This window comes from Vitis riparia, chromosome 8 (assembly GCF_004353265.1).
Source record: "Vitis riparia cultivar Riparia Gloire de Montpellier isolate 1030 chromosome 8, EGFV_Vit.rip_1.0, whole genome shotgun sequence".
Taxonomy (NCBI): Eukaryota; Viridiplantae; Streptophyta; class Magnoliopsida; order Vitales; family Vitaceae; genus Vitis; species Vitis riparia.
In genome coordinates this window covers 1,922,578-1,944,263 of record NC_048438.1, presented here as the reverse complement: position 1 = coordinate 1,944,263, position 21,686 = coordinate 1,922,578, and the positions used below count along the sequence as shown (strand labels likewise).

Sequence of the window (21,686 nt, the reverse complement as noted above, 5' to 3'; positions counted from 1 at the left end):
ATTTTCCTTAAATCCAAAGTCAAAAGTAGATTTTTATTTGAATAAAGTTTTGAAAATTTATAAACTGTAAAAGCAATTTTAAAATATATTTTTTAAATATAAAATCAATCACTTCTCCTGGTAAAAGTAAAAGTTAAAAAACTATCCCACGTGAGCCCTTTACATCACTGCCGAAGTATCCAAGGATTATTTTATTTATATATATATATGATAACAATAATTCAATCAAATAAGATATATTTATAAAAAAAGTAAATATAAACATTTTTCTTCAGTCAAATGTGATCATGTGACACATCAATAATATGATGAAAAAAGTGAAGAAAATAAAAGAAAAAATTAAATAAAATAAAATTTTATGTGAAAGAAATTATAGGATGACAATGAGACGGTTTTTTTAATTGTACTCATCTCATCTTTAAGATGGATTTGGAATTTAAATAAACGGATTTAGAGCCAATTTAGGATTTTTTTAAACCCCGGTTCGGGACAAATTTGGATATTGTCTTGCCCTAACTCGCCTCGATTATATATGAAATTAATTTTATTTAATATTTATTTTTCTATTTTAATATGTATAATAATATTATATTTTGTAATAAAATAAGTTATAAATAATTATAATATTATAATTTTTTATAACATGTATTTATTTTAATGTATTTAAAAAAAATTAAATATTGTTTTTTTAAAAAAAAAAAAGTTAAACCAGATGGGATGAGCCTCCTATTTAATTTTTTTTATTATAATGGAAATATGAATTATTTTAAATAAACAAAATAGGATAGGAATGGGACTATCTATCTCAAACTCATACCATTGTCATCCATATTTATTATTACATTAATAAATGATTAAAAAAATAAAATAAAGTAATAATCAAATTTATTATAATAAAAACTAGAATTAAATAGTTGTTTGTATAATACAAAGATAAGGACTAGTTTGGAAATTTTTTGTAAAATAATTTTTAAAAATAGCATTAAAAAATAATGTTAAAAATAGTTGTCACTTATATTTAAAAATAAAATTCTATCTGATAACTTGAATAAGAAATCTTTAGTGAAGGTGTGATGATATGCACTTATACATCATATAAAATGTTCTTCGTATTTACAATTATTGTTTAAATTATGGGATTAAAATTTCCCTTGCTTTTCCCAGTCAAACCCAATTTTATAAACCTATATAATATTTTAAAAAAAAAAAGGGTATAATTGTGAAGGTGGGGGGGAGAGGTCCCACACAATATTCTTTTGGCGTTGAAAGCAAACTTTTTTCCCAGGCGTCCGGCTGATTGCTGACTCCTATTTTGTTGCTGCATGCATCCTTTCACTTTTTCAAGACCAGTGGCCACAAGGTTCTGCATCATTCTATTTTTATTTTTATTTTTATTTTTATTTATTTATTTATGTTGGTTGTGGTGGTGGTGGTGGTGGTATGCCAGTACGGCCATCTGACCCACTTCTCTTTTTTGACGAGACACACCAACACCTCCCATCCGCCCCCTCTCTCTCTCTCTCTCTCTCTCAATGCACAAAAATTTTGTTTTTGAAGGGAAAAGTAAATATTAGAAAAAAAATTATTTTATTTAAAATTTGAAGTCTACATTGTATTTTGCATTCATTTCATAAAATTAATTAATTAAAATAAAATAAAATTCTATTTAGGAACAATTTTCGATACTATGATATATATATATATATATATATATCATAATTTTTTATTCTTAAAAATAGAAAACTGAATGTTTTTCAGGCAAATATTTTCGTGAGCAAAATAAAAAGATAACAGTGTTTATGGGGAATATCTTTTAGTTTCATTTATTTTTTATGATTATTTTTAAAAATAGTGATACAAACAGGCAAAATTATTAAAAATAAAACACTAAATATAAAAATGATTTATAAAACATATTTAAAAATATTAAAAATATTTTTGATAGGCTTTATTCTCAAAAACTTTTTTTCAAAATTATTTTTAAAAGCAATTACCCAACAGGACATAAATGATTGTATTTAAGGGTAAGAATATTGAAAATTTTAAGAAAAAATCTACACGAAAGAATACAAATTAATTCAAATGTATTGAAATATCATAAGGCTATTAAGATCCTAGACAAAGTGACAAACATGCTCTAAAACGGCTAAATGTTGGAAAGTTTGAAAAAATTGTACAAAACATTGAAAAGTTTGATTTAACTATTTTTCTACTTTTCTTCCTTGACTCTCTCTATCTTTTGAAATCCAAATTGAAGTACATATTATTTCACAAAAAACCACGTTTAACAATTAAAAATTATTTTTTATTTTTTTATTCTTAATAATCAAAAATAAAATATTTTCATAAAACATTTTTAAATTATTTTTTTATGGCTATTTTAAAAAATAAGTACACAAACATATAAAATAATTAAAAATAAAATATTAAATATAAAAATTATTTTTAAAAGTATTAAAAGCAAATTAAAACTATCCAAACGTACTTTTATTTTACAAAAATTATAAAATAGTTTTTAAAAACTATTCTCAAACTTTATTTTTCATAATTATTTTCAAAAACAGTTAACAAACAAACAAACCCTAAGACTCAATATTGAAAAGTTTAAACTTTATAAATTTTTTTTACATGACTTTTCAAATTTATTTATCTTATGTTTGATTCCATGATAGTATTATGACTAGAGAAAAATATTTAAAAAATAAATAAAACTACGAGAGAACTATTTTCATATTAAAATTTTCAAATAAAATTTTGTTCCCAAAACTAGTTAAGAATCATCCTTTAAAATAATTTTCTAAAATTTTCCCTCACATGTCCTTAAGTTAAAAAAATAAAAAAGGAAAGAAAAGAAAAGAAAATTTAGATCTTCTAAACACATAAATTTTGAGAAATCTCTACCGGGAGTTTTCCAAGTTAATCAATCAAGACCGAGTTAGACCGAGTTAGACTGAGTTAGCTCCCGAGTCAGAGTCGACCCAAGACCGAGGTAAAAACCTTACATTTTCCGATGCAAGAGAACAACTTGACATCCTTCAAGAAACAGAAAGAATCAAGTACAGTTGGGATTTCAAGACCCTTCTTAAAACACGAACTTTAGAATAATTAAGAAAAAAATATTAGTATGTGATTAAGCTAATAAAGTTAATAACAACAATGTCGGTTTCTCGGCTCTTGTTCTTCAAATCCCTAATCCATTTCCAAGACTTCAACAAGCGAAAAAAACCAGCACTAGCACCAACATCACCAGCTACAAGACATTCAAATTGAGGTTGGAACCAAGATCATGAACATTTTCCCAGAAGCCAAACAAAGGACTCTTAGCACGAGGTCCACCGTAGATACCGATATTAGCTTAAACTAAGCATACTTCTAAGATACAGGCTTCTAGGATTAACAAAACTAATACCCCTTTTGTCCTCTTTCTCCAACAACACGTTTTCTTATACTTTAATCCCTCAAATCTCAATAATGTCGGCATATTATTCTGTTCATAAATCATACTTTATACGCTTTGAGACATTAATATAAAGCTAAGATGCACAACCGCAGTCACTGTCATGTTAGTTACTTCACATCCCTATGAGACGGAATTTTTAAAGATGGCCATTACACCGACTTTTATTTGCATCCACAGGTTTAGAAAAAAGAAGCCCCCCATGTGTAAGACACTATAATACAACCATTTGACCACAGACTAGGCCAGGCCGAGCAGCTTGGTCCAGTTCTTTGGTGCCAAGGAGCTGGGTCCAAGACTCCAACCAAGTGTTTGGAGCACATATATGAGTAACCTCGTCAGTCATCAAATCCAGGAAAGACAACAAAAATTGCAAACCACTCACCAGTCCAGACCGAATGAGCACGGAACCAGACATGCTGCTGCTGATGTTGCTGATGATGCGGCTGATGCTGCTGCCACCGTCACCACCAAAAACAGCGACAAGGGGGTCCAGCACTGTGTAGAAACGAAACAGGGTCAATAACGAACTCAATTCAAAGTAATACAAGGCCCAGAAGCATGGGGCGGCGGTGAACCCCATTTGGAGGGTGTCACAGGAGCGGTACTTCTAGAAGTGGATGAGTAAAGAAAGAGGATTTGCTGGGGGTTGTCCCTTTTGTTGTGAAAGGAACATGAGACGCAGCCTTTGTTGAAAATTAAAGGGAGAATCACAATTGAACTACTTTATTTGACTATCCCTGCAATCAGTGAATCAGTATGGAGTCTCCAGGAAGAATACTGAAGATAATTCTTCTACTACAAGGACCAGTCTCTTAACTGCACTCTAGCTGCTATTCATCAATTTTCGGATATGCAGATAGAATACAACAGGAACAGGATCCTACCTTGACTTAGAACTAATAATCAATATTATTAACCTTAAACCAATTGAATAAAATAGAGAGAAACAGAGAGACAGAAGAGATCATCAAAAGAAAACTGTAAATAACAGAACCTCAAGGAGATCTGTGGTCCAGAGAGAGAGACTAAACACAGAGATTATAAAATAAAAAAAATAAAAAACTATAAATAACACAGAAAGAACCTGAAGGAGATCTGTGGTCCAGAGAGAGAGAGGAGAGTAAAACCAAAATCCATCAATGCACTATGTAAAATGTAGAACTTGTTACTACCCTTCAAAAGCAGCAACCTATGTGTGGCCATCAGACTAGCCCAGAAAATCCCAAACCCATTTTAAGCTCACCAATTCATCCTGAAGAGCATGTTTCAGCTACTAGGAAAATATCTGTTTCAAACCTACAAATATTTTACAGAAACCAGTTACAGGAATTTAGCCTATTTCCTCCTGAAAAAATACTATGGAGAGGACTCCCTAGTATGGACATTCATGACCTTCCTACCTTTTTGGTATGAATTTGAAGATATACAACAAATCAATATATTTAAGTCCTACATAAAATTTCAAGTATGTAGTTATAAGGAACAGTCTACCATTCAAGCTTTCAAGCTTTCTTTCCTTTGAAACTTGTTAACCGATGTAACTTTCCAAACTTTTACTCACATGTATAATCCAATATTAACCCTCCAATATTGAATGCTAAAGCTGCGAGAATTTCTTATGCTTTCCAGCACAATGTCATCACCAATTTCCTTGAATTTTGTACCACAAGTTTCTTCAGTGAGACAATGAAAATATCTTCTTAATACATGCACCTACCACCTCTTGTTCACAAAACTACCCACCATTAAACAATAGACTATGACAAAGCAGTAGCCTTCAGCTGATAAAGGGTATCCCAATCTCAAAAAGATGCATTAGATTGAAGCAAAACTAAAGTCTTTACAGAAGCACTTAAGCTAGTTTGAACTCCTGATCTTTCGCAGCTGCAGGCTTCAGGACAACAGCCCCATTATTAATCCTGAAATCTCCTATTTGAAACGGGTAATATGACTAATCATGTACTAGCTGCAAGGAACAACTAGACAATTTGGAACATCAAACTAGGATTGAAATTAAGTTTGTAATAATTCCCAAAAAGCTAATGAGAATCATCGTTGGACAAAGGTAAACAAACTGTCCTATTAAGTATCCTTTAGCTCCTTAACAAGTACCAGGCCATCACCTAAAGTAACTACAGTTCATTTGCATGCAGACAAGAGCAAAGAATGGGATTACATCTACCTTTAATACCACTAAAGTGACCATCACTTTCCTTCTGTTCATGAACATGGCAATCTGGAGCCCGAAAGTCATCAAAGTTTACCAGATTTTTGTCTATTTTGGTATCACAGTACTCAGATCATCAACTTCAATCATCAGGGAATGGAGACGATCCAACCTGACAACAACAAAGAAATGCGTTCAAAACTACCCTGCCTAAATTCTAAATTGGAATAAAGCATGTTTTGAACCAACTCTCTTCTCCCATACCTTTCTTCAATGGTCATTATAACAAGCCACAATGTCATCCAATGTGTTTGTCAATTAGTGACAGAGGAAATGGATCTTGAATAAAACAGCAAAAACAACATGCTGAATGTCTTGCAAATGGAGCTTGGTTGAACAGTTCTATATGCAATTACTCAAAATTTTCTCAGGAGCAGTTATAACATAATCAGAGGGTTCAGTTTTTTGGTATGCATACAATTCACCAAGCAGTCAATATTGACTCCTAAGTCTCAAAACAAAAATAATGCATCTATAGATCATTACTGAGGTCACATAAAAGACTAAACACGAGAAAAAACAAAAAACAAAGAACAAGAAAGATAGGAAAAAAGCGAAAAGGAATCCGCTTAAGAGACACAATATCCATCCTCTCTATTGCATTTTGACTTCAAAGACTACTTTCCCAATTATAACAGTCACCCAACTCTGTACTGAATATTTTAAAGGTGCAAAACAACCACTTCCACTCTTAGCCTATCAATCTGGAATTGATTACCATCACTATTACCTGTTTGGGTGTTTCATATATTTGTTAACATCAAGTTTTTTAGTCTTATACACATTGTGGATCCATCTCCTACAATTAGCTTAAGCTTTTTGGAAAAATGATAGCTAAATATAGTATTTGGGCTATGATCAACTAAAGGTCTCGAGTTTGAGCCTCTCCTACTGTTAATTCTCTCGTTAATTTACCTGTAATTGGTAGCTTGACATAGTTTATCCAAAGCCTCTTCTACTATATATTCTCCCCTCTATTTATCTGAAATTGTTTGCTAATAAAAATTATTCTTAGAACTGCTACAATTATTCTGAAATTGGCAGCATTTAATTGGCCCATGGAAGATATGATTGAAGAAGCCACAATGTCAATGCAGGTGTATATGTTAGGAAATTTTTACAAAAATGATTATTAAGAGAATTTTGATTGCATAGGAAAGATTGCACATGGGAAAAAAAAAAGGGTATGCATGAATAGGATGAGAAAATTAGATATCATAAAGTGCCAATATAAAGAGGAGGGTGACATGGATACATGTGCATATAGGGGAAAAGGAGATTGACTACTGCAAACACTTTTTGAATCTCAGGAACAGATCACACCATTGGTTGTCCAAGAACAGTGATGTCGGTACATCCTGATCCTTTAAGTCCAAGGAAGTTACTGGGGATATGCCATTTGGCATGGACGAAAAGGAGCTAATTACCTACTCTTTTATGAAAGGAAGTGCAAGGAAACAAGGGCAAATGCAGGAAGGAACAGGAAGGAATAGACAAAGGTGAGAAAACTTGAATCCTAGGAGCATTTCTCTCATTCCATCAGTCAGGTTTCACTATGATCCTGATTAACATTCTAGATTTAGCTTCACTAAAATGTCAAACAAGGGCAAAAGGTATTATTTCACAAGAAAATATACTTGTAATATAATTAAAAGCCTTCCCCTTTTCCTGAAAGAAACAGTACATGTAAATGTATTAAGTAACAAAAGATTTACAAGAGGATGATATCCTTCACAAAAGAAAGATACAGAAGAAAGAACACAAAATACAAACATCCACCCTAGCATCCCAATCCAAATGCACAGATGCAAGGTTGGAGCACCAAACTTAAGGTGGCATAAAATCCCCAATAAAGTTAATCAAAGAGATGCTTCATCTGTTGGTCAGCATATGAGCTTCCTGATTTGCCAATTTAGACTTGCAGGAGGAAGAACATCCCAGTACTGTAAGACCTGACATCCTCAGCATGCCATCATCATACCTCCATGCACTCTCTGCCAATTAGCTGCCTATCCACCTGGGTTCCCCACTGCATTTTTCTCTAGGAGGCCAGCCATTATATATGTAATGACAGTTTATCCGATTTGATAAGTCATACCAAAAATATCAGTCCCAAGGCCCAATAAACCCAGAACTGTGAAGCTATCATATTATCACTCCTCTAGTTCATAATGTGGAGGGACTTTAATACTACACAATTACTTTATGACATGATGCTTCTGAAGGTGGCTTTATGCCCTTCAATATTGTAGACAAACTTGTTTATATTGCAATTTCTATATTAAGGTAAATGATCACAGTTTTGAATAACAGTACAAACAAAAAAAAAAACCCTAAAATTGATATATAATGGTACAATCGGTAATCTTATGATTGCAAATCAGGCAATACTCCCAGAAAATATCTTTCAGGCTAATAACTCAGTAAAATTTACAAGTATCCATGATTGTAATGTTAATAATGACCTGTAATGAATTCTATTCCAGCCATATACAACATATAACTGTGTTGCATTATACATTGGTTAGTAGATTGCTATGGGCTAAAACTAATGCCAAGTTTCAACTTCTCTTGCAGCATTCAAAGATTACAATTTCAATTTGAGAAAGAAAAGTCATAATTATAACAAAAAATAGATGATCAATATGCTTGTAATGTCTTCAATTAAAGTGATCCAAATGTTAATCCTATAGTTGATAGTCCATCATCCCTTAACAACTGTACAAAATGGGGGGCAACTCACAAGCTCCCTTTCTATCATGAGAGCTCAGCAAGCTTTCAAATAATTAACAGAAGTTACTCAAGCCCAATATACCAAGTAATGTCACAATATTCAATAGCAACTATTCAACATTAAATTGAGCAATTCTCAGTAATATTTTCATCAAACCCTAAATAAATTATCTGTATTCTCAATTAAACCCTAAATAAGTTATTTTTTAGGGAAAAGGTAAAAATAGGTAACATAGTACATAACTAAATCCTATATTCACATCTCAATTACCTTATCATGCCTCTCTAAGCTCAAAACAAAAATTACCGTGAAAAGAAAAGAAAAAAATTTGGTGTATGTACAACTTCATAAGGAGGCAGTAGAGGGACATTCTATTAAAGGCTCTTCAATGGGATTAGTGTACAAATTGTACATCAATAAAGTTTGTGATCTTGTAAATTGAATCTTTTCAGTAACAGAGAAACTGGAATTAAGGCAAAAATGGGCATGATGGATAAAATTCTGGATTTCTACTACAAGATTTTCAGTCTTCCAAGGCAAGGGGAATCCTCTCTCTCCTTACCTCATTGTATTGGTTATGGAGGCTCCCAGTTGCTCCTTTTCAAGGGCAATTACATATAGGTTTTTCAATGGGTTCAAGGTTTAGTGTAAGGGAGAGGAAGGCATGGAAGTTTCCAATATACTTTATTGTTTTGTAGTAAGGATTAGTTGAGATATTTAAGATAAGTGGTGATATGTTTTGGAGCTAGTATCAGACTTAAAAATCAATTTATATAAGAGCAAATTAATTCCAATAGAAGAGGTGATTGAGATGGATAGATTGGCTTCATCTTTTGGATGAGGAATGCTGCACACCTTCCTTCTACTGATTTAAGCTTACCCTAAGGAGCACCTTTCAAGTATGGCATAGTTTGGGATTCAGTGGAGAAGCACTTTAAAAGGAGATTGATGTCTTTGAATACACAATGCTTACCAACAGGCCAAAGATTGGACAAATTTGTTATTTGTTTATTTGTGTAAGAAGGCATTCTCTTGAGTCTACTAATATTTGTCATTCAAACTAACAAAAATTCAAAAAGATCTCCTAAGGGGGGTCGCCAAGAGGGGTAAAAAGATTCATCTGGTGAATTGAACAAAAGTTGTACTAGAAATCTCTAAGAGCCCGTTTGGGAGTGATTTTAGAAAGCATTTCTAGTATTTCTAATACTTGAATGATAAAAATTTTAAAGTATTAGAAATATTAAAAGCGTTTTCTGGAATCACTGTCAAACGGGCTCTAAGAGTTCATTTGGAAGTGCTTTAAGAAAGCACTTCTCATATAAAAAGTGTTTCCAAAAAAAAAAAAATCGTGTTTGACAAAATTTGGAAAGCACTTTTAAAAAGTTGAAAAATCACATGTAGCGCTTCCTAGAGAAGCACTTGATAGGTGATTCTCCTAAAACACTTCTAGAGAAAACACTTCCACTAAAAGCACTTCAAATACAAACACTATCAAACGCATTCTAAATCTATAAGTGTCAATTGCCTAAGACACAAAGAAGGAAATTTCATAAAATCAGGTAACCACATACATTACAGTATCAATAAACCATCTAGGGTAATCTCAAAAGGTACTCTAAGCCTTCAGAAGGAAGAAATGACAAAAAGGATGAGGGGCTTAGGGAGTTTCTTATTAAGCACCTCAAATCAATATGCTAAAAAAGCTTTCATGTTTCATAATATATGGTAGATGCAGCCGAGTCTACTGATATGACTAAGTTCTGCAAAGACTAACATAAGTATCAATCTTTGGAACTTCCATATTGACTGATATGCGCTGTATTCGGGGGGACTTACCATCAAATATCAAAGAAAAGGTTCTTTTTTAGCCCAAACAAGGTATTTTGTCTCAAACTCTTGTTCTTGGCTAGCAACATCATTTTAATCAAACCTGAAAAGATATATCTTAAAAGTAGAGTACAAGAAAACCCTACGTTATCATTATACAAAATGCTCCACCATGGCTAAGGTCATAACAATTAGGATTCAGGACACTGATGAATATAAATATGCACAGCGAGAAATGCAGTTAAGAGGGGGAAAGGGAAATTAATATAGTCCGCACTCCAACCCTGAAAAGAAAATTGGAGAAAAAGAAAAATAAAACTGATATATTTTCATAATCCCTAGAGTAATTGGCATTTAATCATTGTCCTACAATGGAAAAATTCAAGTCTCAATAGGAGGCCTTTTGGAAAGAATTCACTTTTCATCTTCCTATATCTCCACCCATAAAGCCTTGTCAGCATACCTTCGACATTGGATGTGACTATGCTTCCTCTGAAAAGCAACCAACATGATAAGCGTGAGAAGCATCCAAAGTCTGGTTCTTTGTTGAGGATATTGATTGGGGAGATGAACTTTTAATAGCGCAGAAGCTTCGATAAGGATGGTAAACAGGAGGTAACAGTAAATCTGATTGTCTATCCATTGATAGTAGCCGTTTACATTTACTGCACCACCACCAACTTAAACTTCAAAACCTAAAAATAACTAGAGAAACACATAAAGTTAAAAAGGAGAAAATTTAACCTGCAAGGTTCTGTAAATAGGGTTTGATAGCTGAAGATCCAGTGCTACACAAGTAAATTCAGAATGTTAACACTGGAATATACAATGAGGCATCATGTAACTCCTAGACAGAACTTAATTAGGTCAGAAGATCTTCAGAAGTATGTCAGGGACTACCAAAAGAGAATACAATGCTGTTTCAGTGTTGGTTCCAAGAAAATGTTGCAAGGCCATAGCAGCGTGCTCCTGCAATAGGGAAAAAGTAGAAGTCTTAACATAAAAGGTCCCACCACTAAGGATTAAATGGATACACCATTCAAAGCTAAAGGCATATAATCTGAACAAAAAATGCTGTTACCGTGACATGTTTAAATACGTGATAAACTGAAAAACCTCTGGCATGTACATAACTGCCTCCCTGTTAGACAAAGCCAAAAAAAAGGTAAATGCAGCAGGTTAGACTAAGTCACCATCATCAAAATGTTAAAATGAATTAAAAAGAACAAAAAACAAAACAAAAATTAAAAATGCATGATTAATATCGTTACATAAATCAAATTCAGGGAAAACTGGGAGTTTTGTGATGATAACACTATCCAACAAGACAAGGAAGAACAGAAGTTCAGAGATGGTCACACTATCAAAAAGCCAAGTATAGTCTGAAGTGAAGCCTCATAGATCAGTATTACAAGGTAGTGTGAGCCCAACTGGAGACATTGTTTAAGAAGTCCACAAATTAGTTCTTTAGAAGAAATAAACAGTTTATTGAATTATGAAAAGAAATAAAAGGTATAGAAAGGATGAGTCATCCTTGAAGGAAAAGTTAGAGAGAGAGGGAGAGCACAACCCAAAAAATGTGAGCCTAAACATCTGGGAACCCCTATAAAGAGTCCAAGGAAAGAAGCTTCAAATACAATGGTTGAATCCCTTTCCTCTCGAATATATTACTAATCCCCATAGACTTAGCCTCAAACAAGTCTTGCAAAAAGACTAGGATGTTGGCTTAAAACAAGTATAACTTCATATAATCCAACTCCCAATCGTGAAAATGTCTCAAAAAGCATGTCTTACTCACAAGGCCACCCTGCTACTAGAATCATCCTAACTATCAGCTACTCAAGCTTCCTTCAAAGCTTTAATAGAGAAAAAGGAGGGAAAGGAGACACTCAATGAAGATACACCATACATCATACCAAAACTTAATTCTCCTCCCATTGCCCAAAACTAAGTTAGTTCTTACCCCAAACTCATCCCACCCTTTGCTAAACACTTGCCACAAGCCCACCCCAAAACCCTCTATCCCTCTTCTAGAGCACCAGCCACCTAACTCTTCCCCAAACTTCAATAAGATAACACATCCCCAAAGATATCCTATTGCATTGATAGGTTGTGGTCAAATCCTTGGGAAAAGTGGATACTCTTGTTTTCAAGGATCCTTTTTCCAAGTAGGAGAGTTTTGCTAACTTTTTAAAGCTACGGAGTGATAAAGTGCCTAGGCCTAATGGCCTTCTGACTTCTTATTTGAGGCTTTCGTTGGGTGCTTCCTTTAAAACAGTGGCTGTGTGGGAGGGTGTGGAAGAGTGGTTTCGCAAAAGACTCTTGATGTGGAAAAGATAGTATATTTCTAAAGGGGGGAGACTTATTTTGATTTGAAGCACTTTGTCTAACTTACCCATCTATTTTATGTCATTGTTCTCTATCCCAAAAGTGTTTGGCTTCTAATGCTTGTAAGAAATTACAAACCCCTTCCTTTATCTGTGAATCCTCAACTAGCAAAACCCTATTCACGCTCAACCAAACTTCATAGAAACTGAAAAGAAAGTAAGGTAGTAAAGAACATCCCATAATGAATCAAGGGACATTCATTGACCCTAAAAAAAATTCTTAGCACTTCTCTAAGTAAACCACCCATTAAATAGCAAGCATGGATCCAAACTAAAGTTTCTTCACCTTTTAAACTCCTCCCAAAGCCTTTAAAAACCTCTTTTTTTGTGATAAATAAAGAAGAATACATGTTAAAATGAGGTGTCAAAAGAGCGACCCAAAGCATACAAGATAAATGCACCCATCTTCAAACAGCTCAAACAAAAAAGAAGCTGCAAAAAAGGAGGTGCTACAACAACCCCACCCTTAATAAGAGCTCAATCAATCAATGAAACTAACTAGGGCCGAAGGACCATCATTTACAAAAATCTTAGTCGCCAACCAAAGAAAGCAAACAAAAGAGCCTTCTAGCTTTTGGATGGAAAGCACGTCATCTTCAAAGGCAATTATATTCCTTGCCTTCCAAACCGTCCAAAAAGATGCATAAGTGGCTGGCTCTCCTAACTTTCTTGCGCTTTTTGCCCACAAACAAACCATGCTAACCCAATAGTGTCCCTCTAACCAAAGGGGAAGTACCCAAGACAACCCAAAAAAAGCAAAGAACATCTCCCATAAAACCCTTGGTCTTTACACAGTGGAGAAGGATGTGATTTATGGATTCTTCATCCATTTGGCAAAGATAACATCTATTCACTAAGGACCACCCTCTTTTCTGAATTTGGTCCAAGGTTAAAGTTTTTCCCCACATTGCCTCTCAAGCAAAGAAGCTCACTTTAAGCTATACCCACAAATTCCAAACGATTTTCATTGGAAAAAAAAAACTGAATTGCCCAGCTCCGAGGCATTGTAAAGAAACAATGGAAAAGGCAGTGATCCACCATCTCAGAACTGTCTAAGCATAGAAGACAGTGCACAGAGTTATCAATTTTGAAAGGTGTCCTATTCCGGAACTGCTTAAATTCGGAAGGAACATTATATGTCCAATATATTAGATCGTGGAGAGATGATAGGAGAATCACCCTTCAAAAGAGCAAAAAACACAAACTGAGGGGAGAGTAGACCTAAATGAACTCTAACTTTTTTTTTTTGATTGGAAAAAATGAACTCTAACTAAAAACCTTCTTATTCAGGAACAATGTAAAAAGATAAAAAGCTACAAGTGAGCAATATTGAGGACAAATCTTTTTTTTTTAATTAGAAACAAACAATTCATTGATATGACCTTTTTAAGTACAACGATGAGAAATGATTCCAAAAATGAAAATGATGAGTAAACAAGAAGGAAAAATGCCTAACAGTAGCAATAAGATAGCTATACAAACCAAGGATAAAACAATAATATGCACAAAAATATAGAAATAATGAAACTCAAACAGGTAAACAATTCCTTACAAAGCAAACGTTTTGCTTGGCTCCATATTTTACTAATCAATTTGCAGCATCATTAGTTGAATGTGAGGACCAAGAAAAGGAACAACCTAGGTTTCAACTTAGATTTAAAATTAGATGAAGTAGCATGTCATACTTCCAAAGACAGCTCCAATTTAGATACTCATAAAAGCATAACAACAAAACCCTCTTCCACCCATGAATTGGATAGGATATAAAGCACTGGCCTGCAATAAGTAATCAAACAGAACTAAAATATCTATCTCAATATTCAATCCCTATCCTACTGGTTTAGAGAAAGATCTCAACACTGTACTGTATCATCCTTAATCACACCTCCAATTCCCAACCAACCAAGGTACATAGAGCTCATCCATAAAGGTTTAACTTAATCAATTCCATTTGAGGTAGAGCCTATACAGAAGGCAGCTCACAACCTACCCTCTTTGACCTCTAAACCCTACAAAGACAAATCTTCAATTTCTTGATCTAATAAATTATCACAATATGACATGTCTAGAAAAAAAAATGGTTGGACTTGTATGAAACTTAAGATATGAAAAGATTCCTAACCTTGGATATGTAATAAAGATTAAGATTGTTAAACTATCAATTTGACCCATAAATTTTTTTTTAGGTGATGGGATAATGACGAATATCAAGGATATCTGGGTTAAAGCCCTAACACCTTACCTCACATGCAGCCTTCTTTATTAGACTTGTGCATAAGTTTAATAAATTGGAGGAAATCAACATCATCAAGATTCAAACTCAGAACCTCCCTTAAAACAAGGTTTTGACCATGCTAAATTACCAATTTTACCCAAAAGCTGGGGCATGTGTTAAAGCCATAAAATCCCTCCTCTTTGTCAATCTTCTTTATTAGGCTTACACATGGGCTTAATAAATTAGAAGAAATAAATATAAGTCAAACTCATGAACTCCAGTAAAACAAAGCTTTGCTAATATGTCAAATTACCATTTGACTCAAAAATATGAACTTTTGGTAATAGACCAATAATGTATATGAAGCTTATTTAGACTAAAGTTCTAACAAAGGTAAAGAATACAAAGAGTCGATAAGGAGGGAAGATATCAACATAATGATTAGGAAGGAGTCAAAAAATGGTGTTTTTTCTACTAAACACCTCTTCTCTATCTTGGAGCTTGGGAGGTCAATTCCCTTCCCTTCAAAGATTATCTGGAATTCTTAAGTCCTTACCAAAGTGAGTTTTTTTACTTGGGAAGCCAATTGGGGAAAGTTTTGACTATGTATCAACTCTAAAAAAGAGTGCAGTTGTGGGCAAATAGATATTTTCTTTGAAAAATCGAAGGGGAATCAATTAATCACATTCTTCTTCACTGTGTCAAATATTCTCTTTATTCGGAGTAGTTTGGGTTATTCCCTCCACGGTTACAGAAACTTTATTAAGCTGGTATGGCTCCTTTGTAGTAAGAAAGCGAAAGAAGGTTTGGAAGGTTGCTCCCCTATGCATATTTTAGATGTTAGGAAAGAAACCGACAAGCATTTGAAAGCGAAGAGATGTCGAATCAAAAGTTGAAATGTTAGTTCCTAAGTAACGTCTCAGCATGGGTAGGGATGTACATGAAAGAAGGCTCAATGCTTTTGATTGAGTTTGTTGATTGGTTAGGATCTTGTTAAGAGAGAGTTGGTTTTTGTGTTCTCTCTTGTGTGGCTTTGCCTTTTTGTACCTTTTGTATACATCTTGTGTACTATGATGCATTCTTTTCTTTTGCCATGCATATACATCGTTTATTGCTTATCAAACAAACAAAGAGATCCATCCCCCCACCAAAAGGCCTCCTAAAAATAAATCTTCAAACCATCTCTCACTTCAAAATGAACAAAATTAGGACAAAAAACAACTGAGAAGCCTCAAGAAATGGATTCTCTAAAGATGTTGATTTGACTACCTTAACCACAATGTTGGTATGCCTGTCTAAATGCAACCCATGGGTACTTCCAATAATAGTATGCTACAATTAATCATTCTCCCTATAAAAATCGGTTGAATTAATTTCATTTGTGGAAATATGACTTAAGTGAGATCAAAATAGAAGTTTATCATCCACTATGTCTTGATTCCATGCTTTGGTCAACGAAAAACCTCCACTTTAATAAAATATAAAGTATAATGTAATCATGAATTCTTAAACCCAAGATTACCTTCTTTGCTTAGGAGGCTACGTGGGGCAAAGCTCTAACATTGGATCTAATTCAAAAAAGAGGATGGGTCTTGGCAAATAGATGTTTTTTGTGCCATGAGAAGGAAGAGACTATAGACCATCTTCTTCTTCATTGTACAAATACAAGGGTCTTATGGGATTTGATCTTTACTTTGTTTGGGGTGTCATAGGTGTTGCCTTCCTCAGTTAGAGAGACTCTGCTTAGTTGGCATGGTTCATTTGTGGGCAATAAGTGCAAGAAGGTGTGGAGAGCAGCTCCTCTTTACATATTTTGGACGGTTTGGAAGGTGAGAAATAGATTGGCTTTCAATGATGATGTGTTGTCAATCCAGAGACTCAAATACCTTTTTGTTTTTACCCTTTGATCAAATGCCAAGTTGTTTATAGTTGATCGACCTCTAACTTTAGTTAGTTTTATTGATTGGTTGGGCTCTAGCTAAGGTTGTTTTTTAGCCCAGCTGGGTACTTGTTTATTTGTGCTTTTTTGGCCGGTTTGGCGGTGGGTGTATAGGTATTGTATACCTTGAATTGCTCTTTTGGCGCCTCTTTTTAATAGATCTTTTCTTACCTATCAAAAAAAAAAAATGAATTCTTAAATCCATATTTAGGGTTTCAAAAGGGATTAAACAAAAAGTATGAAGAAATGTACCTTGCTTGACAAATGACAATGAATTGTTTATATTGTACTAGAAAAAAAAAAAAAGGAAAATTCTCACTTCCTTTCACAACTTTCAATAATTTTTTCCCCGGGTTCTTAAAAAATGAGGGGACTTTTGTCTCTATTTTATAACATTTATTCAATATCATAATCATACTACCTAGAGCATTGAGGGTAAATTAGGTACTAAGGGCTATGAATATCAATTGTAGCAAGACCTTTCTTATATGGGATGATAGTTAGAAAATTCCATGTTTACATGGGCTATAGACTTCCCAACAAGTTTGTAAATTTTAGTAGCTACTTAGGGAAGCCAGTTTTGGGGTTCAAGAAGGAGATCGGATCCCTTTTGAAAAAATTAGAGACAAGGAAAGAGCGTGGGGTTAAGAGCTTAGACAGTAAGAGGAGTCATCGCTCGATTTCCCATTTTGAGAGGGAATTACGTAAATTAGAGAGCTCAATTAACTACAACAGTTCTTCGCGTGATATCAGGAGAAAGGGGAGGAACACAGGGGTTTCAACATCTGTCTTGTGAGGCAGTTTGTTTTTCTTTTGTTAGGGGTTTTGGGATAGGGTTGGGTTAGCCTTCTAAAGGGTGGAAGGTTTTCTTTCACTTTTTTCTTCTCCTGCTTGCCTTGTGGCCTAATTTGTACACTCCACGTGTACTTTATTGCACCATTTTGAAAGTGCTTTTAATATATTCTCCTTATTTACCTATCAAAAAAAATGTTACATGGGCTATAGACATAATTATTACCACGTAAATCATATCAAGCATCTTTTTCTATTTTTCTATACTATGCCATATCGTATTGTGTTTTAAGGTTTTGCTATGTAATAAGAAATAAATAGAAAAGAAAAATATGCATATTCATATGATACACACACACAAACATACATACATACATACATACATATATATTGATAAGTAAGAAATTGTATTAAAAAAAGCGCAAAAAGTGCGCAAGAGTATACAAGTCCTGTACAAGTAAAACAAGCAAAAAGTACAAAGGAGGGTACAAAAAATACTCCCTTCCTCACCCAATGCCCAACCACTCTAAAATCAATCAAATTCGTATATCCCCCACCTATACACACCCTAGCCCACATAGAGAAATTGTTTAGGAATAAACTTTTTAGCCTTTGATCTGACAATTCCTCACTATCCTTCCAAAGTGTCTAGAAAATGCAAGTAGGGGCTGCTCTCCAAGCCTTAATGCACTTTTTCTCAATAAAAGTCACATTGTACTGGATATATATATATACCCAATACAATGAAATATAGTGCATTTTTCAATACAGGTTTTTACCAATATCATACATATAAAAATATCAAACACTAAAGAGTTTCGATAAATTCAACTTAACAAAATATGAAATTTTAATGCAAAAGTTCATCATTTTTCCCTTTTCTTTTTTTCCCTTTTTGATAGGCAATAACAAATATATCAAAAAGTGTCTAACAAAAGCATGGGCCACAATCCATGTACACAAGTAGTATAACAAGTGCACCACAAAGAAAAGAATATATATAGGACATGGTTGTGAAAGGCACCCCTAGGCTCCAAGCGGCACGACGCCACCCTCCAGCGCCACGCCACCCTCCAGCACCTCGCCTAATTGCAGGCATCGTCCCTTCACGGAAGCCCTAATTAGGAGTGAAAGGCGCTTGCCTCCCAACCAGGCACGACGCCCCCAACAAGTATGCCTTTATCCTCTGTCATCGTCTTCTTCTTCTTCTTTTGGTCATCTTCTCACCCTCCGGCGACGAGTTGCAGAGTAGCAAAGGGAGAACGACGAGGGTTTTGTTTTTTTAATTTCTTGAGACCAAAACAACGTCGTTTGGTATGTTCTTTTTAAAAGAATAGGGGCCAAAACGGCGTCGTTTTTGGCCTATTTTTTTAAATAAATAAAGCTCCAAAACAATGTCGTTTTGGCCCTTGTTCTTTAAAAAGAACTAGGTCAAAACAACGTCGTTTTAAAGCCTAATCTTTAAAAAAAAAAAAAAACAGGCCAAAAACAACACCGTTTTGGTTTGTTCTTCTTCCAAAACCCAATATATGCTTGTTTTGGACCTGTAAAACACAAAAAAAAAGCCCTAACCTCCCGAACGGTGTGAAAAAGAGAAGAAGACGAAGAAAAAGAGGAAAAATAAAGGGAAAATAGAGGAAAATTTCTGAGCACTTAATTATATTATATAAAAATATATATGTAAAATATGGTGTGCCTCACTTCACTAAGGCCCGCGCCTTAGGTGCATCTTGCGCCTTAGGTGCATCTTGCGCCTTAGGTGCATCTTGCACCTCAAGCTCCAGGAGGACTTTGTGCCTTGGTGCGCCTTGAGTCTTTTAAGACTATGATATAGGGAAAAATAAACTACTTTTTTTTAATGGAGAGGTGACAAGGAAAAATAAGCATGTGCAACCCCCTATACAATCTCAATCCATCAATTAAATCCAAGTGAGAATTATTCCTCAAACTCAAAGAAACTCGAGACCAATAAAAATGAAAACTAATGATGAACTTTTTTCATCTTCTAATAAGTGCACTCCTTGTTCAAAACTTTTTTTTTTAACAAGAATTTCTTCCCACTTCTTCCCAACTCTGTCATTCAAGTCTCTCCACATGCACCAAAAGAACTATAGGGGAGTTATCATCTACACATCTCTCCACTATTTATCCATATCTTCAACTACTAACTTAACAGCACATATCCTTTCTAAACTTCACCCTTATCCCATTACCCATCTCAAAGGATGTTCTACTGCTAAAACATCCCTTTTCCAATGGTTTTCCATCCCTTTCTATTAGTTTTACATAACCCAAACCCCATACCCTCTTCTTACTTTGCAAGAACTCCAACCCCTTTCTTCCTCTCCATAGTTTCCCTATACAACCTGTTTCCAAAATGTTTCTCCTCTAGAAGCATCTCCAAGGACTGTCCCATTAAAAGCAAAGAAAGCCATCTAATGCCCAGGCCTCTACTTATCAAAAATCTAATGCCCAGGCCTCCCTTGCTCTTACCCCTGCATGTAATCGGTCATTCCACTAGACGTAGCTTTTTCTCCAAAGCACTACCTCCCTATAGGAAATCTCTTTGAATTTTCTCAAGACTCAATCTAACCTTTCTAGGTATGAAAAACAAGGACATAAAGTAAACAGGTAGATTGGATACATATAAAAATATATGTGACCATAAACAAGCAGTCAGTTCATCTTTTACCACATGTGGCAATTCATAGTTCATAATTACAATATAAATGTGTATGTGTGTGTGTGTGTGTGTATGTGTGTGTGTGTTCAGATATGCACACTCACGCATGTTTACACAACTTTATATGATTGTAAACAAGAAGCCATTTTCCTGGTTTACCACGTGGTAATTCATGCTTCAGTTAAGACACTCTTTGGTTCTAAATCAGAATACACACATGGTAACAAGATGCAATTTTAACTGGCTAATGCAACAATAATATAAATGTGGAGCAACAAGCCCTTGAGGCCTGGCTCAAGTGGTCAAGGGTTGGGGTGGGTTTATGGGAGGTTCCAAGTTCAAATCCCAATGGGGACAAAAAATGAAAAAAGAAAAAAAGAATTGCCTATCAAAAAAATAAATAATTGTGGGGCAACAAAACCGAAATAGAAAAATACTTTCAAATGGAGCCAAGGCTAAGTATCAGGAAAATAGTGCATCAGGTAAACAAGATTACCTCATCTGGAGAGAAGAAAGCTACAGCATCAGGGTCAATAGAACCAGCTGGGTGCAATGATATTATAGCTCTGAATATTGAAGGAAACAACAACTCAATTACAGCGACTTTATCAGCAGCAACAGCACCCAGCAATCCCAATCTTGGTTTATTTGAAATATGAAAGTCATGCTCTTTCGATGAATCCATCAAAAACTCCTCTGCTGAACAGGGAAGTGTAGAAGCTCTTTTTAACCAGTCCAATCGTTGGTAAGTGAAAATTTTCATGTTTGGCATGTCTTTTTCCACATGCATTAGAACATCTGATAGTGTTCTGTAAGTACTAAGCTCTTCTTGTTGAGTAACTGTTGAGATCTGAGAACCACAATGTTTCTTTGGAACCGACTCAGAAGCAGAACTCTGACCGTTTAATCCATCATCAAGGTGAGGGAAAAACCGCCGTTTCTGATCAGTAAAGGCCTTTAGAGCTAATCTGAAGAAATTAAGATGCATGAATAAATGACCCCAATGCCCAGTAACCAAAATAAAACAGAAGGAAACAAACAAATAGACACATAAAATTATATATATAACCACATAAAGGAGTGCAATCCAGAAAAACAAACTTTGCTCCTTTCTGGTAGTTTCAAGAAGTGCCTAATTCTGAGAGTAATGGATCCAAACTATTATCCAGCAACCTCAAGCAAAATGAGAACCAGAATCATAGAAAAATGGGAGGAGAAGAAATTCTGAAAACAGATGTTCATTATTCAGTGATCGAATTAAGATTCTCAAACTTGTATTAATCAAACCCTCTTGATTCTTTTTGATGGAAAGGACCTTTTTTTTTTTTTTAAGACAGTATATTAAAAGCATATAAAAGGAAGCACACCAATGTGCACATGATGTATACAATAGATGTCTAGTCTAGACAAGAAGTTAAACAA

General features: G+C 34.4%; 1 protein-coding gene across 6 annotated transcripts in view; it reads right to left on the bottom strand.

Annotated features, from left to right (window-relative positions):
* Positions 1–3,105: 3,105 nt before the first annotated feature.
* LOC117920474 (mediator of RNA polymerase II transcription subunit 27) overlaps positions 3,106–21,686 on the bottom strand; it is a 29,014-nt gene continuing 10,433 nt past the window's right edge. Inside the window, exons 3-9 of one of the 6 annotated variants that reach the window (XR_004652250.1) lie at positions 20,761–21,232; positions 11,330–11,389; positions 11,149–11,217; positions 10,993–11,036; positions 10,712–10,913; positions 5,643–5,799; positions 3,106–3,955 (exon numbers count right to left, since the gene is read on the bottom strand). Coding sequence is in view for 4 of the 6 variants with exons in the window: in XM_034838029.1 (XP_034693920.1) it covers positions 10,730–10,913; positions 10,993–11,036; positions 11,149–11,217; positions 11,330–11,389; positions 20,761–21,232 (829 nt within the window). In the remaining 2 variants the exon portion in view is untranslated. Of the gene's footprint in view, positions 3,956–5,642; positions 5,800–7,350; positions 7,729–10,323; positions 10,914–10,992; positions 11,037–11,148; positions 11,218–11,329; positions 11,390–20,760; positions 21,233–21,686 lie in introns of those variants that run through there. The other 5 variants (XR_004652249.1, XM_034838029.1, XM_034838031.1 and 2 more) reach the window with 5 other exon arrangements.